The following is an 18,320-nucleotide window of genomic DNA, read 5'->3' on the forward strand; positions in this document are numbered from 1 at the left end:
CATTTTTTCCCAATCTTCATGAAATTTGGACATATCTTGGAAGAGTTAAAAAATGGTTCAGGTCTGTTAAAAAAAACATGGCCGCCAAGGGGCCATTTGTTGTTCATTCTGCATGATACTTGGTTAGAAAATTTGTTCCATTGATATTTTGTGCTGCAAAGAACAGGTCATTTCTTTTTATCTCAGGTGAGCGACTTTGGGCCTTTCAGGCCCTTTTGTTTTAAAATATATTTGTTGCCATAGCAACCATAATTTTTGACGTAGGAATAAAATGAAATGACATGCATAATGTCCATATTGCCATCTATCCATGTTCCAAGTTTCGTGAAAAAATATTAAGAACTTTTAAAGTTATCGCAGGATCCAGAAAACCACCATTTTCAGCCATATTTCTAGTCTATTTGTTGCCATAGCAACCAGAATTTTAGACGTAGGAACAAAATGAAATGACGTGCATAATGTCCATATTGCCATCTATCCATGTTCCACGTTTCATGAAAAAATATTAAGAAATTTTATAGTTATCTCAGGATCCAGAATAGTGTGACAGAGTCGCACAGAGCGAAAACCATATGTCCCCTCCGGTGGAACCGGTAGGGGACTAATAAGATCCTTTGGCAAAAAAAAGCAAACAAAGAAACCGATGTTGAACATTTCTTTTATTGTGTTTTCAAAAGGATGTATGTACATAAATACATGAAAAATACCCGTAAACAATTTCGTTATGGAGGTTACATGTAGATTTTGCTTTTTGTTGAAGATGCAAATATTGCAACAATGCTTACTTGTACATGCATTTAGCCTATAACTGTTTGCCAAATGTATTACCAGTATCAAGGAAACATTTGAGCGGATATTTTCTTGCTCAGCAATAATTTAACATACAGGAAGATTTTTATTTATACCGAAAAAATAACGTCATTTAAAAGTTGATTTAAACATTATATTTCATTTAAAGATTTTCATTGGAGAGCGTTTCCATATGCCAATTTCAAAGGAGCTTAGTCTATATCAGCAAAAAAGGTTTAAATGAAAATGTTTCACGATAATATACGTGGCAGATACATAATACTTGTATGTAAAGTGCAGAAATTACCTTAAGCTTAAGAAAATAAAAACAAAGCAATATCCTTATTGAGACTAACAACGCTAATGGGATACGCATAATTGTATTTCTTATGCATAAAGTTGTTAAATACATTACAATTTTATATAATCTGTTTTAATACATCTGTCAAAGTCTAAAAATAAAACTGCATGTTACCATCGAATGTCATTAACAACAGAATAAACAGGGCAATAATTAAAGAAAAGTAAATTGACATTTCAAAATAAAATACGTTATTTCGATCACAGCTAAAATTGTAGGTAGAACACGTCCTGAATAAATTATAAGTTATTTAAAACATATTTAATAGAATGTTATTGATTATGTTCATTTAGCGCCAATATGTGTTTGTGTACGTAAGCTATGCATTGTGTTCCTACCGATGCATTCAATGTAACATCAGCCAAAAGGTTAACGCGTACTAAATTGTTATTGTATACTTATCTGTTAGTGAGATGTTATTCATCCCAATAAAACTATATAAAGTGTATGTTATATTGAAGAAACCTTTTTCGATTTAGTGTAGCTTATCGGACAAAAACCACGTCACAGAACGACATAGAGTTGTGATTGACGAATAAATAACAATAATAAAAAATGGTTTGAGTCTAACATAATTTAATATCAAGTTTGTGTAATTAAAATGAGAGTACCATGTACCATGAGCTATTGTACCATGCTGTGTTAGATGCCTGACATCTTTGCATTGTTAACCCATTTATGCCTAGTGGACTCTCCCATCCTTCTAAATTGGATCAATTTATTTCCAAAATTAGGGATGTCTAGTATATTTATTCTATATTAAGAGTATTTCTTACAGAAATTCCTTTAAGCAAACAGCGCAGACACTGATGAGACGCCGCATCATGCGGCGACTCATCTAGGTCTACGCTGTTTGCCAAGGCCTTTTTTCTAGACGCTAGGCATAAATAGCTTAAATGTGTTGTCTTTTACGCTAATGTTCTCCTTTCTTTCTTAGAAGATCATAATTAATAGAAGAAACGCTGTACAGTTTGTTGCGTGGATTGTTATGAATAGATGCTTTCTAATATTAATGTAAAATCAAATAAAAATACCGTGATCAAAATTGACACAATTGTTTCTCTAACTTTGATGAAAAGGCTACACAAAGTTATTAATAAGTTTCCCCGAATATATCTTTGATTTGAACATAGACAAAATAATAAAACATAACATCAATCTCAGTAAATCTCATTAAATTGTCTAGAAAGATACTGCATTGTTTTCAAAAATATTAAAATGCTATACATGCAATTTAAATCATACCAAACAAATCAAAAGAAACTACGCATAAGAATTGCCCAAAACATCTTAAATTCTACAAAATAACAACACAATCAATTAAAATAAATTACCCTTATTAAATATTCAAATTTAAACCTAATGCTGCATTGTATATATTTGAAATATGGAATTTCCATGGAAAATAATGGTTAAATTAATAAACAACATTATGAACATATGTACACAATAAATTATGCACGTTCAATCTTTTAATAAAGCAAGAAACAAGAATATCTCGATTGTTTTAGACGAGGTAATTAACTCCAAAATGTGGACGCAATAAAAAGCACAACTTCTCTGAAACAAGCTTCTCATCACTGAGTCAAAATGCGTATGCACAAATTTCGTTCAGCTCAAAACTCAAATCTTGACAATAGTACCATTTTCCACGCATCTCGTCATTCTACGCGCACTACAAACGCGAGATCGTTACTATTTGAGTTTAATGTGTGTACATGTGGTACACTGTGTATTTAGAACCATTACAATCACAGTTATATGTATATTCATACACGTGTCATCCGAACAATGACGTCATCAGTTTCGTCACGACCCTCTGTCCACAAATTTTAAAATCAGCCGCGTCAATGTATTGTCATCCATGTTTTCAACCACAGACACATCTTGGCCGATTAACTCGGCTATTTCCTTCCGGTCTATGCCATAACGAATGAACATGCGTAGAAAGTCCATCTCGTCACCCGTATACCGATTTCTATATTTAGGACAAGACGCGTTGCATTGTGGGAGTGGGCATGAGTCAATCAGATGATGAAAGCAACTTCCGGTTGGATATTTGTGACGCCGCGTCCTGCTTTGTTCTAAAACAGTAAAACATTGGCATAAGGACACAGGTGTTGGGCGCGTGGCCAATCACTTTAACACTATCAAATTGTCATAAAACAACATTTTTTATCATTTTGACCAAAAAAAAAAATAAAAAAAATCTGATATGTTATATATGAACGTATATAACATATCAGGAAAAAAATTAATTTTTTTTCTTTTTTGGTCAATATGATAAAAAAATGTTGTTTTATGACAAATTGATAGTGTTATAGTGCCCAACACCTGTGCATGAGGATAGTACTAACTAGCAAGAAGAAGGAATGTCATGAAAAGTGTTTTTTTCTTTGTCTATTTGTGTTATTTATATTACATTTCTGTAGTTTGTGTAATCCTTTTTTTTTTATCGCAAATATGTAAAGACTGCGTTTCACATATTTAAGGGGATCTTTTATTGTTCATAAATTCACAATGTATGTTAAGTTGCAATTTTTATTGCTAATTATACTTAAGTATAAACTCTAACACTGAACCACAGGTACTTGAAAAAAAAAATGGTCTTATTATATAACGACCAACAAATGTTTTTAAGTACCTGCACTTAACCACCTTTCGTTTGTCAAATGGGAAAGAGATAAATGCCAATCAATAATTGTATTTACCGATCAAAAGTATATATTTGTAATGGTAAACAAATGCACACGGCTGCATAATACACTCGATTAAATATCTGTAAAACCTCGGACAAACAGTGAAAAAGAGTGGCTATCAAATGCGTCTACTGGTTTATATAATCGGGGTGTCTTCTCTATGTATTAAGACTAGTCTATATTCCTTTAAATGTATTGATTGAAACATCATGTCCATCATGTCCCCAGCAGGATCGGACACGGGGTCATCGCCAAGGATCTACCGAGTGCACGTCTCTAATTATCTAAGACGTAAACTTAAAAGAAACCCAGGGCAGATAAATTTCAGATCGGTGATCCCCACACACCCCCTAACATACACGTTCCCGGTACCTGTTTTCTTGCCCTTATTATGCCGTTTTCTATTCTTGTGCGCCCTGTTGTCTCTTTTTCGATCTTTTCGCTCCTGTCTTCGCCGGATCTTCTCAAGTTTCTTCAGCCTCTTCTTGTGTTTGTTATTCTTATTACTCCGTTGCTTGGTTACGTTATTCTTTGGTGAGTCGCCTTGTAAGATGTAGTTCAACGGCACGATGGAACTGAAAGTCAAAGACGGGGAGTTATAAAACACTTTATCCCTTATTCTCATAGTATCGGTCCTCCTCATAGTATCGCGACTTTAATGAAAAGCTCAAGAAGTGCTGGAAAGCTAAGTTTTTTTTCAAATTTTAGAAGTTGTGATTTATGTTTAATATAGTTATCCATGACTTTCGTGACGATAATTCTTATGATTTCTTGTGTTGGAAAGTAGGTCATGTTTATTCCTGGGTGATGCTATGATATTTAAATTACGTAACACACAATTATGTTTTGTTTAAGGAATAATAGTTGCTTTATCAAATGTTTTATATGCCGCTTATTTTTTAATAAAATGTAAACATATTTTAAGAACAACATGAGGAAGAGTTTCGTTTTTCCATTAAGATACTATTTTAAGAACAAGCACATGCGCATAGTAACAAACCTTAGCAACCAATCAGAAGGGCTTATATTATGAGAACCATTGTACATGATACAGATTACTACAGGGAGCTAAGCCTAGCCAGTATTTTGTCAAAACAATAACGATTTAAATGCATTTTTCGTTGTTATGTCTTAGATTACATATTTAATTTTAGATTGACATATAACACATGCGTGTATTGTATGTGTTCACTTCCAAAATTCGTACGTATTAATTAAGAGGGCCGATTCTACGGATAAACATGCTATATTTACTTGCTCCGGAATGGGGTATGTGTTTGGGGAAAAAAGCACTTATATGTGGGTACATACAAAGTTGACACATTTAAAAACCTTTAAAAACAATATACAATATCGAACATTTGTCTGTCATGGGTTAAGTCAGTCTTGTTTGAACCTATGGGTTATTTGAATGTTTGAGATCCGGATATCACATATGGCTTTACAGAACTGAAATAATATAAAATTGACCGTTGGTATACATTATTTACATAGTCGGAATATACTCACTTTACAGAGGTAGTGCTTTTAATACATCTGTCGTATTTGTAGCTGTTCTCCCAGCAGTAAATGGACTGGCCCAGTTTGATGTTGTTAATGCTGACGTTGAACCAGTCCATTCGCATGAGGACCTCGTGCGAGAGGCACGCGGGCGCGAACACCGCACTGAAATAGACGGGTCGTAGGCTCAGTTACACTTTGTTTTGGTTGTAATGGTAATAGTTTAAAATAATTCACATTAAGTCGATTGCATCTAAAGCCCTCTGCTTAAAGACACTCTACCGAGTCAATGTCCTGTTAAGACCGAATGCCCGGACCTAGGACCTTCCCATCCCAAGGCTTACACCAAAGCCATTACACTTTTGCAATCTGGCACATAGCAACAGGTGTGTAGTTGTATTTATTTTTTGTGATTTAGTATTTTTACATTTATACATCCAACACTTAACTAGCACTGCGGAGTGTGGAAACTCACGTTACATTCTCCAGCGTCCGTCTGACCTCCTGTCCCAGTTTATGGAGGTACTGCCACTGCGACTTTGTCACCATGGCAGCCGAAGTGTCGCCGCGGATCTGCGTCTGCTCGAACACGTTGTCCACGAGGATCTGTGCCTCGTCAAACAGGTGCTGTATCACGTACAGGGGCGCTGCAAGAGAAGGAACATGGCGAGTACCTGGTTAGTGTTGAATTAAAATAAGTTTAATTAGTTAGTGTCGAATTGAGATAAGTTTAATTGGTAAGTTTTGAATTAAGATAGGTTTAATTGATAAGTGTTGAATTTATATACCGGGTAAGTTTAATTGGTTAGTATTTAATCAAGATAAGTTTCAATCTTCAGTGTTGAATTTAGAAGTTTAATTACTCAGTGTTGAATAATTAAGACAGGTATAATTGGTTAGTGTTCAATAAGGTAGGTTAAATTGGTCAGTGTTGAATTAAGATAACGTTGATTGTTTTAGTGTCGAATGATAATAAGTATAATTGGTTATGTTATGTTAAATGAATATAAGTTTTATTGGTTAGTGGTGATTTAAGATTAGTTTAATTTGTTAGTGTTGTGTGAAGATATGTTAAATTGGTTAGTGTTGACTGAAGATATGTTTCAATGGTAAGTTTTGAATGAAGATAACTTTAACCCATTCATGCCTAACGTCATGAAAAAAGGACATTGCAAACAGCGTAGACCCAGATGAGACGCCGCATAATGCGGCGTCTCATCTGGGTCTGCGCTGTTTGCTTACAGGAATTTCTATATAAAATATTATAAATATAGAAATAAAAATGGTAGACATCCCTAATTTTGGAAATAAATTGATCCAATTTAGAAGGATGGGAGAGTTTACTAGGCATGAATGGGTTAACTTGCGAGGCTTAGAGCAATGGAAGCGGGTCCACGAAGAGGATCATAGTTTCGCAGTTTTCAACATTATCAGGGTGAGGGATCACATGACTTTTTGGGGTTCCACCTTTTAACTCCAAAGGATTTATACACGACGGTAAGAGGTGCTTTATTTCAAAAACTTGTTTAAACAAGTTTTCAGAAGAATTTCAACTAGTGCATAAAAGTCGGATTTTTATGCTGCTTATGGCAATGTGAAAAACATCAGAATTACTTTTTTAATAAGTATGTGTTATTGTTCAAAAAATCCAGTTTTACTGCATTCAACATTCATTGTTATGTTCCAGGCAATGTGAAATATTGTCACCGATTTCAGACGTATTCAATGACGTATTCTTTACCTTAAGATATCGGCACAAACTTAAAAAAAACTGTCTTATATGCACTGTAGAGAATTTTGCAAATGTATTTTAATAACTTGAGATATTTGCAAAAATAAAGTTCTTATCGTTGTGAATACATTCTGTCCAACCCGTGTGTAAACCCCCGAAAACCCCGTTAATTCTGCACCCTGATTATCTAAGTTAGGTATGTTGATCACACCTGTTATTTTTAGTACACCGTTGAAAAGAAGTTGATGTAAACAACGAGGAATAGTGTCATAAGTACATGATATAACAGATGTTAACCGGGCTTTTGTTCAAGGTCTAACGAATTAAGCAATACAGTATAAGAGCATTGCGTAACTTTTAAAATCATGACTAAATTTCTGCAATGACGAAGCAGGGGACAAAAATTCCACTCGTCCGCTCGTATTGACGAGTAAAATCTTGAAAGGACGAGTGAATTTCCCTAAAGCTCTCGTCCTACAGGACGAGTGAAAAAAAGCTGATGTTAAAATATATATTTTCTGACCAGTAAGACTCTTTTTCATTAAATAAAATCATTTTTTAAAGCATATCTATTCCGAAAGTAGAACGAGAATGAACCGGAAATCATAATTGTAAATTTTTATACAGCAGGTGCGCGTTGTTATGCGAGACTGTGTCCCGAGTAAATATTGGCTTTTTGGTGTTAACTTTGCGCGTCCATGTTGACAGGGAACCATATGACTTCATTCACTGTAAGTATTGATTTTTTTAAAGAATTATTTTACTGCAAAGTACGGTTTTAAACCAGTCTGAATTTCATCTGAAAAATGTCTGACATACGAGCGTTCTTTAAAGGGGGCAGGAGCGATGTTCAACCATCCGAAATGGAAAGCACGCAAGCATTAGAAAAATAAAAAATAAAATTTGTCTTCATTTATTTATTTTGTGTTCCTCATAAATAAAGTAAGTTAAAATATCTTCTGTGATCAGCTGGCATGAATAACTAAGTAAGCAGCATTTTAGCAGTGATATAGGAAACATTGTTAGTCATATCAGTCCTTTGCCAACTTTCTTTCACACATATTTAAAGGACAAGTGCATGTGTTTGCAGGACGAGTGAAAATTTTAATGCACTTGTCCTGCAGGACGAGTGCAATTTATAAATATTTTTGTCCCCTGCGAAGTCAATAAGTTAAAGGGAAGTTACTTGCGTAATGTAATCGTGTTCTTCAACGAGGTTTTCTCCCCTAATTTTTACTAGCATTCCCAACCGTATTCGGAGCAATTCCAAATCTATATACGTATATGATGACATCACTTAATTGTGAGCGAACATATAAACCAATTACCCATTTATGCATTCGAATGACAGTACGCTAGGACCGAATGGCGCCGAATACCCAGCACTCGGCATTGCTTTATAATTTTACGAACAATCTTACAATAAAGCTGTCGCGGATCCCAGTTCAGAATAACTGTTATTGTCATGCATCGTGCAAAAAACTACATTCCTGCGGAGATCAGAAATGTGTTTTCGTCACTATTTATGACATCGGGAATGAAGCTGTTATTTACGGACAGTTCAAACCAGTGTATATTGCTAGTCTTGTTTTAATTATCCGGTAAATTCCGACATAGGGAAACTAATAATCTGATATGTGTACCCCAAGAGTTTTTTTGTATTTAAAATTAGTATACTTTTAATAATATTAGTACTTTCATCGTCAAATTTAATGAATTAAATTTCTGAAGATAGTTAACATATTTGTGTTCACGAGTCCAAATCGGTAGCATCGGGTGAGGGGGTTAGAAAACAGTAAGTATCCTAATACGATCTGCAATTTCGCTCCAAAAACGTGTACCAGTACCTTAAGTAGACTACGCGCTACTTCATTCTTTTCTTCTAAAATTTCTAAAAGTTGTGTCTGTTGTTTTCGTTGACAGTTCTTCAGTAACACGAAGCTAATTGATGCTATTTGAACAATTACAATTATTGTTAAATTATTGTTACTTTAACCCATTTATGCATAGTGGACCCTCCCATCCTTCTAAATTGGATCAATTTATTTCCAAAATTAGATATGTCTAGTATATTTATTTATATATTTAGAATATTTCTAACAGAAATTCCTTTTAGCAAACAGCGCAGACCCAGATGAGACGCCGCTGTTTGCCAAGGCCTTTTTGTAGACGCTAGGCATAACTGGGTAAAAGTAAACCTTTCCAGATACTTAATGCTTATGTGTATAAAAATAACGTTATACACCAAGGAACGTTTAACTTACTTTTCAAGGATTTATACATTCTGTAACCGAAATAGCACCTCCAGTGCTCGGACTCTGGGTAATCCGCCATGCATGCTTCCGGGACACGACCTTGCCACATCCTGGAAATAAGGTCAATGTTAAAGGGGCTTTTTCACAGATTTTTGGCATGCATTGAAGTTTGTCTTTAAATGCTTTACATGTATATTGATTTATGTAAACATTTGATCTAAAAAGTTCCACTAAAACAACAGAATAACATTAAAGAAATACAAAAAGTAACCCTGATCTGGGCTCGAACCACTGCCCCCTGCAGTAAAAGTCTTACTCTAACACCACTAGGCCATCCGTGAGCAATATATTTTAAACTATATATAAGCTATCCTCGTAGTGTCACAAAATAAAGAGACAACAACAGAACTCTCGAAATTATTCAATCGTTTCGCGTTGCAACGCTTATAATTTTCAAGTTTTTAAATCGTCAAAAGATGCATATAATGGATATTTTAGAGCATGGTAAATGTTTAGTATTACTGTTTCCTCAACATTGTCATAACTACAACGGAAATTTGCGATTTTGAAACAATTGTTTTTAAGATTGTCAATTTACAAAAACGTGAAAAGACCCCTTTAAATCGTTTGGCGCAAATTAGGTTAAAAGTATATTTGAACAGCGTTCTGAAAAAAATGGGCGCAATTTGAGTGTGAAGAGTGCCGTTCCCAAATGAGCCAGTGCAGTGCCCACAGGATTATCATGGCCAAAACTCTTTGCCTAGACAATATTTTCGTTTACAAGTGATTTCCATGAAATAAAAAATGACACTAAATTGGATAGGGAAGTCTCTGATTAGCCTTTGCGGACATGAACTTTGCCCAGTTTTCGCAAAACGCGAGGCACTGTTGGTTTTCTTAGCATAACACATGTAACGCTGACAACATTTGACGTTGGTGTCTTGGACTTTGTGTGGTCGGCATTTCGAGTGCACGTGTTTCATACATAAACATACATACAATCAGTCGCACAAATGTAACATACTGCCTTAACTTTTGATTTATGCAGTCGGAATCATAGTTTTTACGCTTTAATTCTCGACTATTTCCGTTATATCAATATGTACATTGTACGATTTTCAAGCAAAGCAATAGCGAATGGGAGTAAATAATTATCGTTGCAAAAATAAAATAGACTTTATTTAAAGTGCTTTTAACGCTAAAACCAACTATGCGATTACTTGCGACGTTTGTTCAATAATCATTGTTCATTTGAAATTACATTTCGCGCGGTACACTAATGACTTGCGGAATGAAGCGTGGCAAATTAACTTTTTCGACTTTGAGTTGCGATAAAAGAGGGACACTATTTAATATGATTGATTAGTGATGTGTATCCTATAATCGGTACAAAAATGAAACCAGGTTTTGATAAAACGGGCCAGCAAACAGGTGCGTGGCTTTTGCCTTTATTAACCCAATTTTCGTCGGGCATTGAGGCCCAACAAAGTGATCAAAGTAGCAAATATTTTAAGTAAATCCACAGAGGGCAGGTGGTCGAAAAGTTGAACAATTCTGCATTGTAGGTTTTAACCCATATCAGTTCTATTATTTCAAACGTTCGCTAATTTATACATAGCATGCGTGTTTAGCCTTTATCAGACTTTTCCAACATTTTTCGATGTTATGACTGGCGTTCGTTATAAACACGGCAATCGCACATTCATTATCGGAAGATCAAAGGAAAACTACAAAATAATCAAAGGACGAAATTAAGGCCACTAAGTCCGATTAATCTTAATGTAATTACAAAGTAAATGTTTAACGTTCGGTTAAAATTCATCGTCAGAATGAATCGCCAAATTTGTTTGCCCGTTCACTGATGTATATACATACACAATCGCTCAATTTTTATATTTACAATAATCAAAGTCGGCTAAAGATCAAAAGGATTTTGTATGTGATGTCCACCTTTATAGACCTCGACATTTATAAATATCCAAAGTTCAAGTCGGTTGTGTTCGTAATTATCGACAGCCGTTATATAAGAATCTAAAAGCCAGTTTATTATTGGTTTTCCAACTGTGCCAAGAGGACTATCAATAGGTCGAAGAACTTTACTGTTAAGCAGTAACAATGTTAAGCAATAACTTTATTTACATAGCTAACCATAGTTTATTTAATATACGGTGTTATTATTAAACTTTACACATCTTAACCAATGACAAAACTTTCTCGTACTTTACGAGACAGTGCACGAATATGGAAGGAAATATCCGCCAGTCCATGCATAATGTTAAATGACATTCTCATTTTCACTACTAGCATATGCTTTTTCACGAAATGGTTAATATTGTGCAAATTAAAAAGCGCATTGTTAAGGAACTTGTACACAGATTTTTGCATTTTTTGAAGTTCATCATTTAATAATAAAAAAGATAAATGTAAACATTAGCACGTAAGAGCTCCAGAATACAAAAAGAACAGAATTGAAGAAAAAAATGTATCCCACCTGTGCTCGAAATGTTATTGACATTTGGATTAAAATTCGTTTACGCCATGACTTATATATTGTATATAAGCAATCCACGTATTGTCACACAATATTATGAACATAACAAAAACGCACCAACATCTGCAATCATTTCGCGTTTGTAACGCTTTATAATTTTTATCAATTTCTAACGATAATTAGTCTTCAACAAAAAATCTATTTGAGTTTTCGTCCTTAATGTTATTTTCAGAGTGATATTATGTATATTTTTTTAATCTGTGAAACAGTTGCAAAATAGTCGTTTCAAAATTTGTGAACAAGTCCATTTATTGTAAAAATGTTCAACTATTGCATCTTTTTCAAAATCAGGTCAACAATAAAAGTACGATTAAATATTCTAAAATATAGAAAATCGATTGAAATAAATGTATTTACCAATATCATGTTCGGAGATCAGTTCTTTTTATAATTTTAAGCGCTCTTTGTGTTAAAAAATGATGGTGTCCCTATATACTTGCTTGATGCCCCGTTTGGTTCCGTCCACCGGTGCGCACGTGAGCGCCTCGACGCAATCCTTATAGCGGTATTGTGGATAATCCAGGAACCAGCCCGAATCGGCAATACCTCGGACTTCTACGCCAGGTGCTATCTCGGCCATTTGGTCCGCAACGCGGTCTAGGTTGACTAAAACGCCCGTGCCTCCCGCGCTGAAGGGAAAATTTTCAAGATGCGGTTTGCAAAAGAGGAGATGTGACTTGTCTGAGTCTGAGTTTCGGGATTTTTTGTGATTTTGAGAAATTAATGCAGTCATTCACAAAATATTGACTGCATACGTTTGAGCCAATGTTGTTTTTTTAAAGTATCTTATTAGCAAAAATCCAGTTGAGGCGGAAAGTGTCGTCCCTGATAAGCCTGTGCACACTGCACAGGCTAATCTAGGTCAAATGTCAAGGTCACTGTCACAATACGTGTAAATCGTTTCAGATCAATAACTCGTCAACGAATTGACCGATTGGCTTGATACGTCACGTGTGCATTGGCCTTGGACAGTAGGTGACCCCTAGTTATAATACCATAATAATCTAAACCCATTTACTATAACGCTGATTTAACAGAAGTGCATATGTCTGTGTTAACTAAAAACTTATTTAAGTGTCTAAGTCACACTAATATGATAAGATTAACTATTTAAGCAGTTTTGTTGCAAAAATCCTTTGTCAATGCTTTTTTTTTTGGGGGGGGGAGGGGGGGTGGGCGGGGGCATTTGTCTCCGACCGCGGAGCTCTTGTTTATTTTTCCAATAATCACTCCTAAACACAAATTAAAAACAAAACAAGTTACATTTCTTCACAGTAGGCTGGAATGTGTAAGAATTAGATTATGTGAATACTGCTTTAACTTTGGTGATTGTTTTTTTACACTTTATTACTTTTGCATTTTGTAAAATTTGGTTCATACTTGGGTAAGTTTTTTAAATGTCAATATTATTTTTCAGTATACCGAAAACTTCTATATTTTTAGTATTATATGAATAAATGAATGGTATAACATATGCATTTTCCGCAGGTTTTTCTGTTAGTAAAATTTTAAACGGAACCGAACGAGCCTTTTGGATACCTGGTATAATGACAGATTTAGGGTATTAAAATCATTTGAAAATTTATTCCAGCACACCATGACAGCAAAGAGCACAATAAATATTAGCAGACTCCTCGTGAAATTGTCACAAGAAATTAGCATAAACGTTAAAAGAAAAAAACTTTCAACAAGTGACAGACTTGAAGCCCAATGCAAAATATCAGTATAAGAATATTTCCAATGACGCATAACGTGTACTGAGTATGGGGTCGGGTTATACAATGTTTTTATACGACCATCATCCCTTGCCTCTAATGCAAGTAGGACGGTTTTCCGTTACAGAAATAAGTACGTACGCTATTTTCTTACAAAACAGTGCTTGGATCGGTAAAAGTCAAACGGGAACGTGTGAGTAGGTTTACTAACCACCCTCGTATGTTTGCGGCTCTATTCAATAAGGTTTACTATCCAAACTAATATTCTTTAAAAGATACCGTGAAGGAGACTGACCTGCTTCCAGCGAGTATTAGCTTTGTGGCCTTCTTCAGGCCTCGAGGTATAAGGTCTCGAATGACTTGCTCTAATATCAGGGACCCCATGAACGCATAGGCTGAAAAACAGAAAAAAAACGAGCGATGAAAGCACTCCAAACTATAAGACGATCGCTTTAGCTTAAATCCGTGCACGGCGAATATTTAAGTATTATCAACAGCAATATATTCCCAAAATATGCAGCCATAGCACGGCCTTTCTAATTATTTTTTATCAAAATACACACCTGTATTTCAACCATTATTATAATGATTGGTGTTATCTAAGAACGTATACGGTCAATCTATAAACTTTCCGTTATTTACACATAATTGCTTACAGAGTTCATCAAATTAGTAAACTCCCATAGCTTAGCAAACTCCCATAGCTTGATATAATTTGCCAAAAAACACTCACATTCAACGTTATAAACCCCTATTTATTCCTCATAACAAAAAAAGACCTATAAAATACAGGTCTTTGATAATAAGAAAAAAAGACGCACGAACAAAGTTTTAAAAACTTTCAGTTAACGAGAATTTTTTACTAACATATACTTACCATGTTCATAAAAATATTTTGTTGCATACTGTAATGAAAATAATTACTAACTCACGATTTCGTTTTTGCCTTACTAACATAGTTTCCTTACACAGTTTACTAAAACTTAAATCAGGATTTACCTTCATAGTTGACACACTTGAATTATTAAACTATTTATTTTTCCAACAAAGTTATATTCTACAAACTAAGTTAATTTACATACAATACTACAAGATATAGTTTACAAACAATTAGTAACTTACGGTTGCCATTGGCCCCCATAGGGGCTGTACCGCTCCACGTATCACTGGAGCAATATGGAATATATCTGTAACAGTATGGAATATATCTGTAACAATATGAAATATAACTGAACAATATGGAATAGATCTGTGACAATACGGAATAAATCTATAACAATATCGAATATAGTTTTAAAAATAAGGAATATATATGTAACAATATGGGATATATTTGTAACAATATCGAATATATCGGTATATGCAACAATATAGAATAAATATGTACAAATATGGAATATTTATGTTATGATATGGAATTTATATGTAATACTAACGGTATTTTTTATATATTTTACAATAAACATATGAAATATATAAATATGCAACAAAATCCCTAATGATTATTTGTAACAATAAACCGCATGGAATATTTATGTAACACTTCGGCAAAATATTACTTAGGTATGTCAATCAGATACACTTTTTTAAATAGAAAATATTATGTATTAATCTATGGAGACCTACTTTAAGTACATGCGTTGTGTTTTTCGAAATTTGAAACGTACAACAATGTTTCGTGTAACATTCATTTTCAGAAAATTCACTCTAAAATATCCACGTTGTATATAAACTAAACAATCAACTGATTCTATTAACTGATTCTTATTAATGGACCTATCTTATCAATAAACTGTTTTAATCAATTATTTATTCTTTGCACAATGAACAATGCCCTCAATGACGATACATTCTTTGTGTTACCTGACTTTTTAAATCGCATTATGAGACGTAAAACAAAATTTAATGATACTGTATACATTGGTACCATAATATTATACAGTTAACGTCTGTAGTATAATCATTTATCACATGCCATACCCTGTTTCCCATGTAATACAACCATTACATTTGTTTTTATAACAATGTGTAATACAACATTTTAAAACGTTTTCATTGGCTTAGTTTTCGTTTATTGACCAATCGCATTTTGTTATTTTGCTGAAATGACGTTGCAACGTCTAATGACGTCACGAAATGTAAACAACATTCGGGATTTATCATTATGTTTCCGAAAATATTTATTTAATTTGCTCATTTAAAAACATGTGATAAAAAAGATCTGACCCTCGTTGTCATATCATACAATATTTTATTAAACTCGTCCAGGAAATTCGTTAGTAAGCTCGCCAAAGGCTCGCTTACTAACAAAATTCCTAAACTCGTTTAATAAAATATGGTATGATATGACAACTTGTGCCAGATCCTATATTTATGAGAATAGCACGGCATTCCATTCATCGGAAAACTCGATACATATTTCTGATACATTTTTATCAAGAATTATGCCGTTGTAAAGATGTGATAGTTGAACGTGATATCTGAAATTGGCATTATTATTTGAAGGAATACGGTTCGTAGCTTCAAATAAAGATGTGCCTTAAAAAAGTGGCGACCATCTACAGAGTATGTGATACGTCTTTCTGACATGCGCATTCCCTTGACTGCTACCAATTTTACTTAAACCAAAAGTATTTTACCAATTACTTACACAATATTGGAATGAAAATAATATGGATTTTCTTCTGGATTCCAGGATAATATCCCGGTCGCTGAAAACCAAGAACAATATTTAAAATATTATAAAATTATTCGACGTAATGGATCTAAAAAGACAAATATTCCGATTTCTAGATGATGAAGATTACAAAATTGTAAGTATCTTATGACAACACGAGTTCATATTTCCATCGTCCTGGATAATGATTACATAAGTAAGCCGCATTATTCTATACACTACACTGTTCCACATTATTTTATCTTATATTATTATTTATAACGACACTTCATATCGCCTTACTCACTAGGAATATCGTGTACTTGATGCTCATTGCATTAGCTCGTGTACACATTAATACAAACTTAAATCAAGGCCAGTGTGTCATTGTAATGCCGGTATATGTAGTGAGGTTATCAACATTGCACATTGCATCACCGTTCAGACTAAAATGAATGTAGGACTGAGCCGGTGTGCATTTCTGCACGGCTGAGTCGTGACCGTATCTGATACTAACGCCTTAATAAGATAATAACTGTTCCAACCCTTGGTTTTCATGTTGAAGTGGCGTTTGTATCAGTGAATATCGGAATGTCCAATCTCGAATGAGAGATAAACTACCGCATAGTTCACATTCAAGTTAATCGTAAGGTGTACACATAATAAGATTATTGCATCATGTTACCCGGCTTGGACAGGGCGTAATTTGGTTAATTTAAAGATCCATTCGCAAGGGTAAAACAATAAACAAAGGCTTCTTATTTCATCACATTACTACTAATTTATCAGTACAACTTAACCCATTTATGCCTAGCGTCTAGAAAAAAGGCCTTGGCAAACAGCGTAGACCCAGATGAGACGCCGCATAATGCGGCGTCTCATCAGGGTCTACGCTGTTTGCCTAAAGGAATTTCTTTAAGAAATATTCTAAAAATAAAAATTAATATACTAGACATCCCTAATTTTGGAAATAAATTGATCCAATTTAGAAGGATGGGAGAGTCCACTCGGCATAAATGGGTAATTTGAATGCTCGATTTCACTATTTTGCATCGACGTGAAATGGCATTGTTTGTATACAGGTTATTACAAATAATACCGTCATGCCGTTAAGTGCAGATAAAATATATCGTGCGAAGCCGAAATAACATTATTGTTTGCATGTGCGAGATTTTTTGTTTAAGAATGTTAGAGTAATTAAGACGTAATTGTTGCACGCATACAAACGGTTTAAATACGTTTTGTTTGAATGTTTGTCTTTACTTCACTGCTTTAACTGCAGTAAAACACATCAAAAGCAAGTGGTGAAGGTTGAAAACCGGCAATATCAAAATATGAATATGCATATTGTTTTCTTCATTTTATACCTAAAAAGATCTCTTCCTATTCTTAACTTGCATTTTTCTGTTCTGTATCTAATTCTACTCATTACCCAATGTGTTATCGTTGTTGCCATAGTTCACGACACTTAGTAAATTGCAAAAATAATTCGAGAATACACTTGTACTTTATTGTAACTTTAACGTGCGGATTGCAAACTAAATTTATAAGCGCTTTGAACTATAAATAATATTGTACAAGTTGACTGACTTATCAACACAGGAAGGTACTTGAAAATAATTTGTTCCTGAACGAACTACTGAGATATTCCAAGTGATTTCTTTGACTTCTTCATCGCTAACTGTCTACTTAGATATCACCTGTTGATGTTGAACTTGAATTCATAATTGCTTGCCGGCTTTGAAGTCATACATTTGATAATAAATGTTCGCTCACGGAAGCATTTAGGTGTCAAGTTTTAATCTGCATCGTGTCAAAAAGCCATTTCCATTGTATGATAATGTGTTTGTGTTGCTATGTCGCTAATTAGCCAGTTCCTTTGATCTCACCTATTGTTAAACAGGCTACTCACAACTACAGAAAAAGTACGAAAAAAAGGTGCTTTTGAGGAGGAAAAATAAATATCACACCAAAAAACAACATAACGGTGGTTTTTACTTGTACATGCTAAATACCAAACTAGATGGAAGGTCTGTGTATATTTTAAAACAATACGGTAATT

At 34.2% G+C, this 18,320-nt stretch overlaps 1 protein-coding gene across 1 annotated transcript in view; it reads right to left on the reverse strand.

Moving 5' to 3' along the window:
* Positions 1-641: 641 nt before the first annotated feature.
* Positions 642-18,320, reverse strand: part of LOC127850252 (palmitoleoyl-protein carboxylesterase notum1-like) — a 42,407-nt gene continuing 24,728 nt past the window's right edge. Inside the window, exons 4-12 of the mRNA XM_052383133.1 lie at positions 16,253-16,313; positions 14,725-14,789; positions 13,898-13,997; positions 12,328-12,516; positions 9,346-9,446; positions 5,825-5,996; positions 5,359-5,514; positions 4,222-4,424; positions 642-3,234 (exon numbers count right to left, since the gene is read on the reverse strand). Of these exons, the coding sequence (XP_052239093.1) occupies positions 2,960-3,234; positions 4,222-4,424; positions 5,359-5,514; positions 5,825-5,996; positions 9,346-9,446; positions 12,328-12,516; positions 13,898-13,997; positions 14,725-14,789; positions 16,253-16,313 (1,322 nt within the window). The 3' untranslated portion in view covers positions 642-2,959. The remainder of the gene's footprint in view (positions 3,235-4,221; positions 4,425-5,358; positions 5,515-5,824; positions 5,997-9,345; positions 9,447-12,327; positions 12,517-13,897; positions 13,998-14,724; positions 14,790-16,252; positions 16,314-18,320) is intronic.

This window comes from Dreissena polymorpha, chromosome 11 (genome assembly GCF_020536995.1).
Source record: "Dreissena polymorpha isolate Duluth1 chromosome 11, UMN_Dpol_1.0, whole genome shotgun sequence".
NCBI classification, from domain to species: Eukaryota; Metazoa; Mollusca; class Bivalvia; order Myida; family Dreissenidae; genus Dreissena; species Dreissena polymorpha.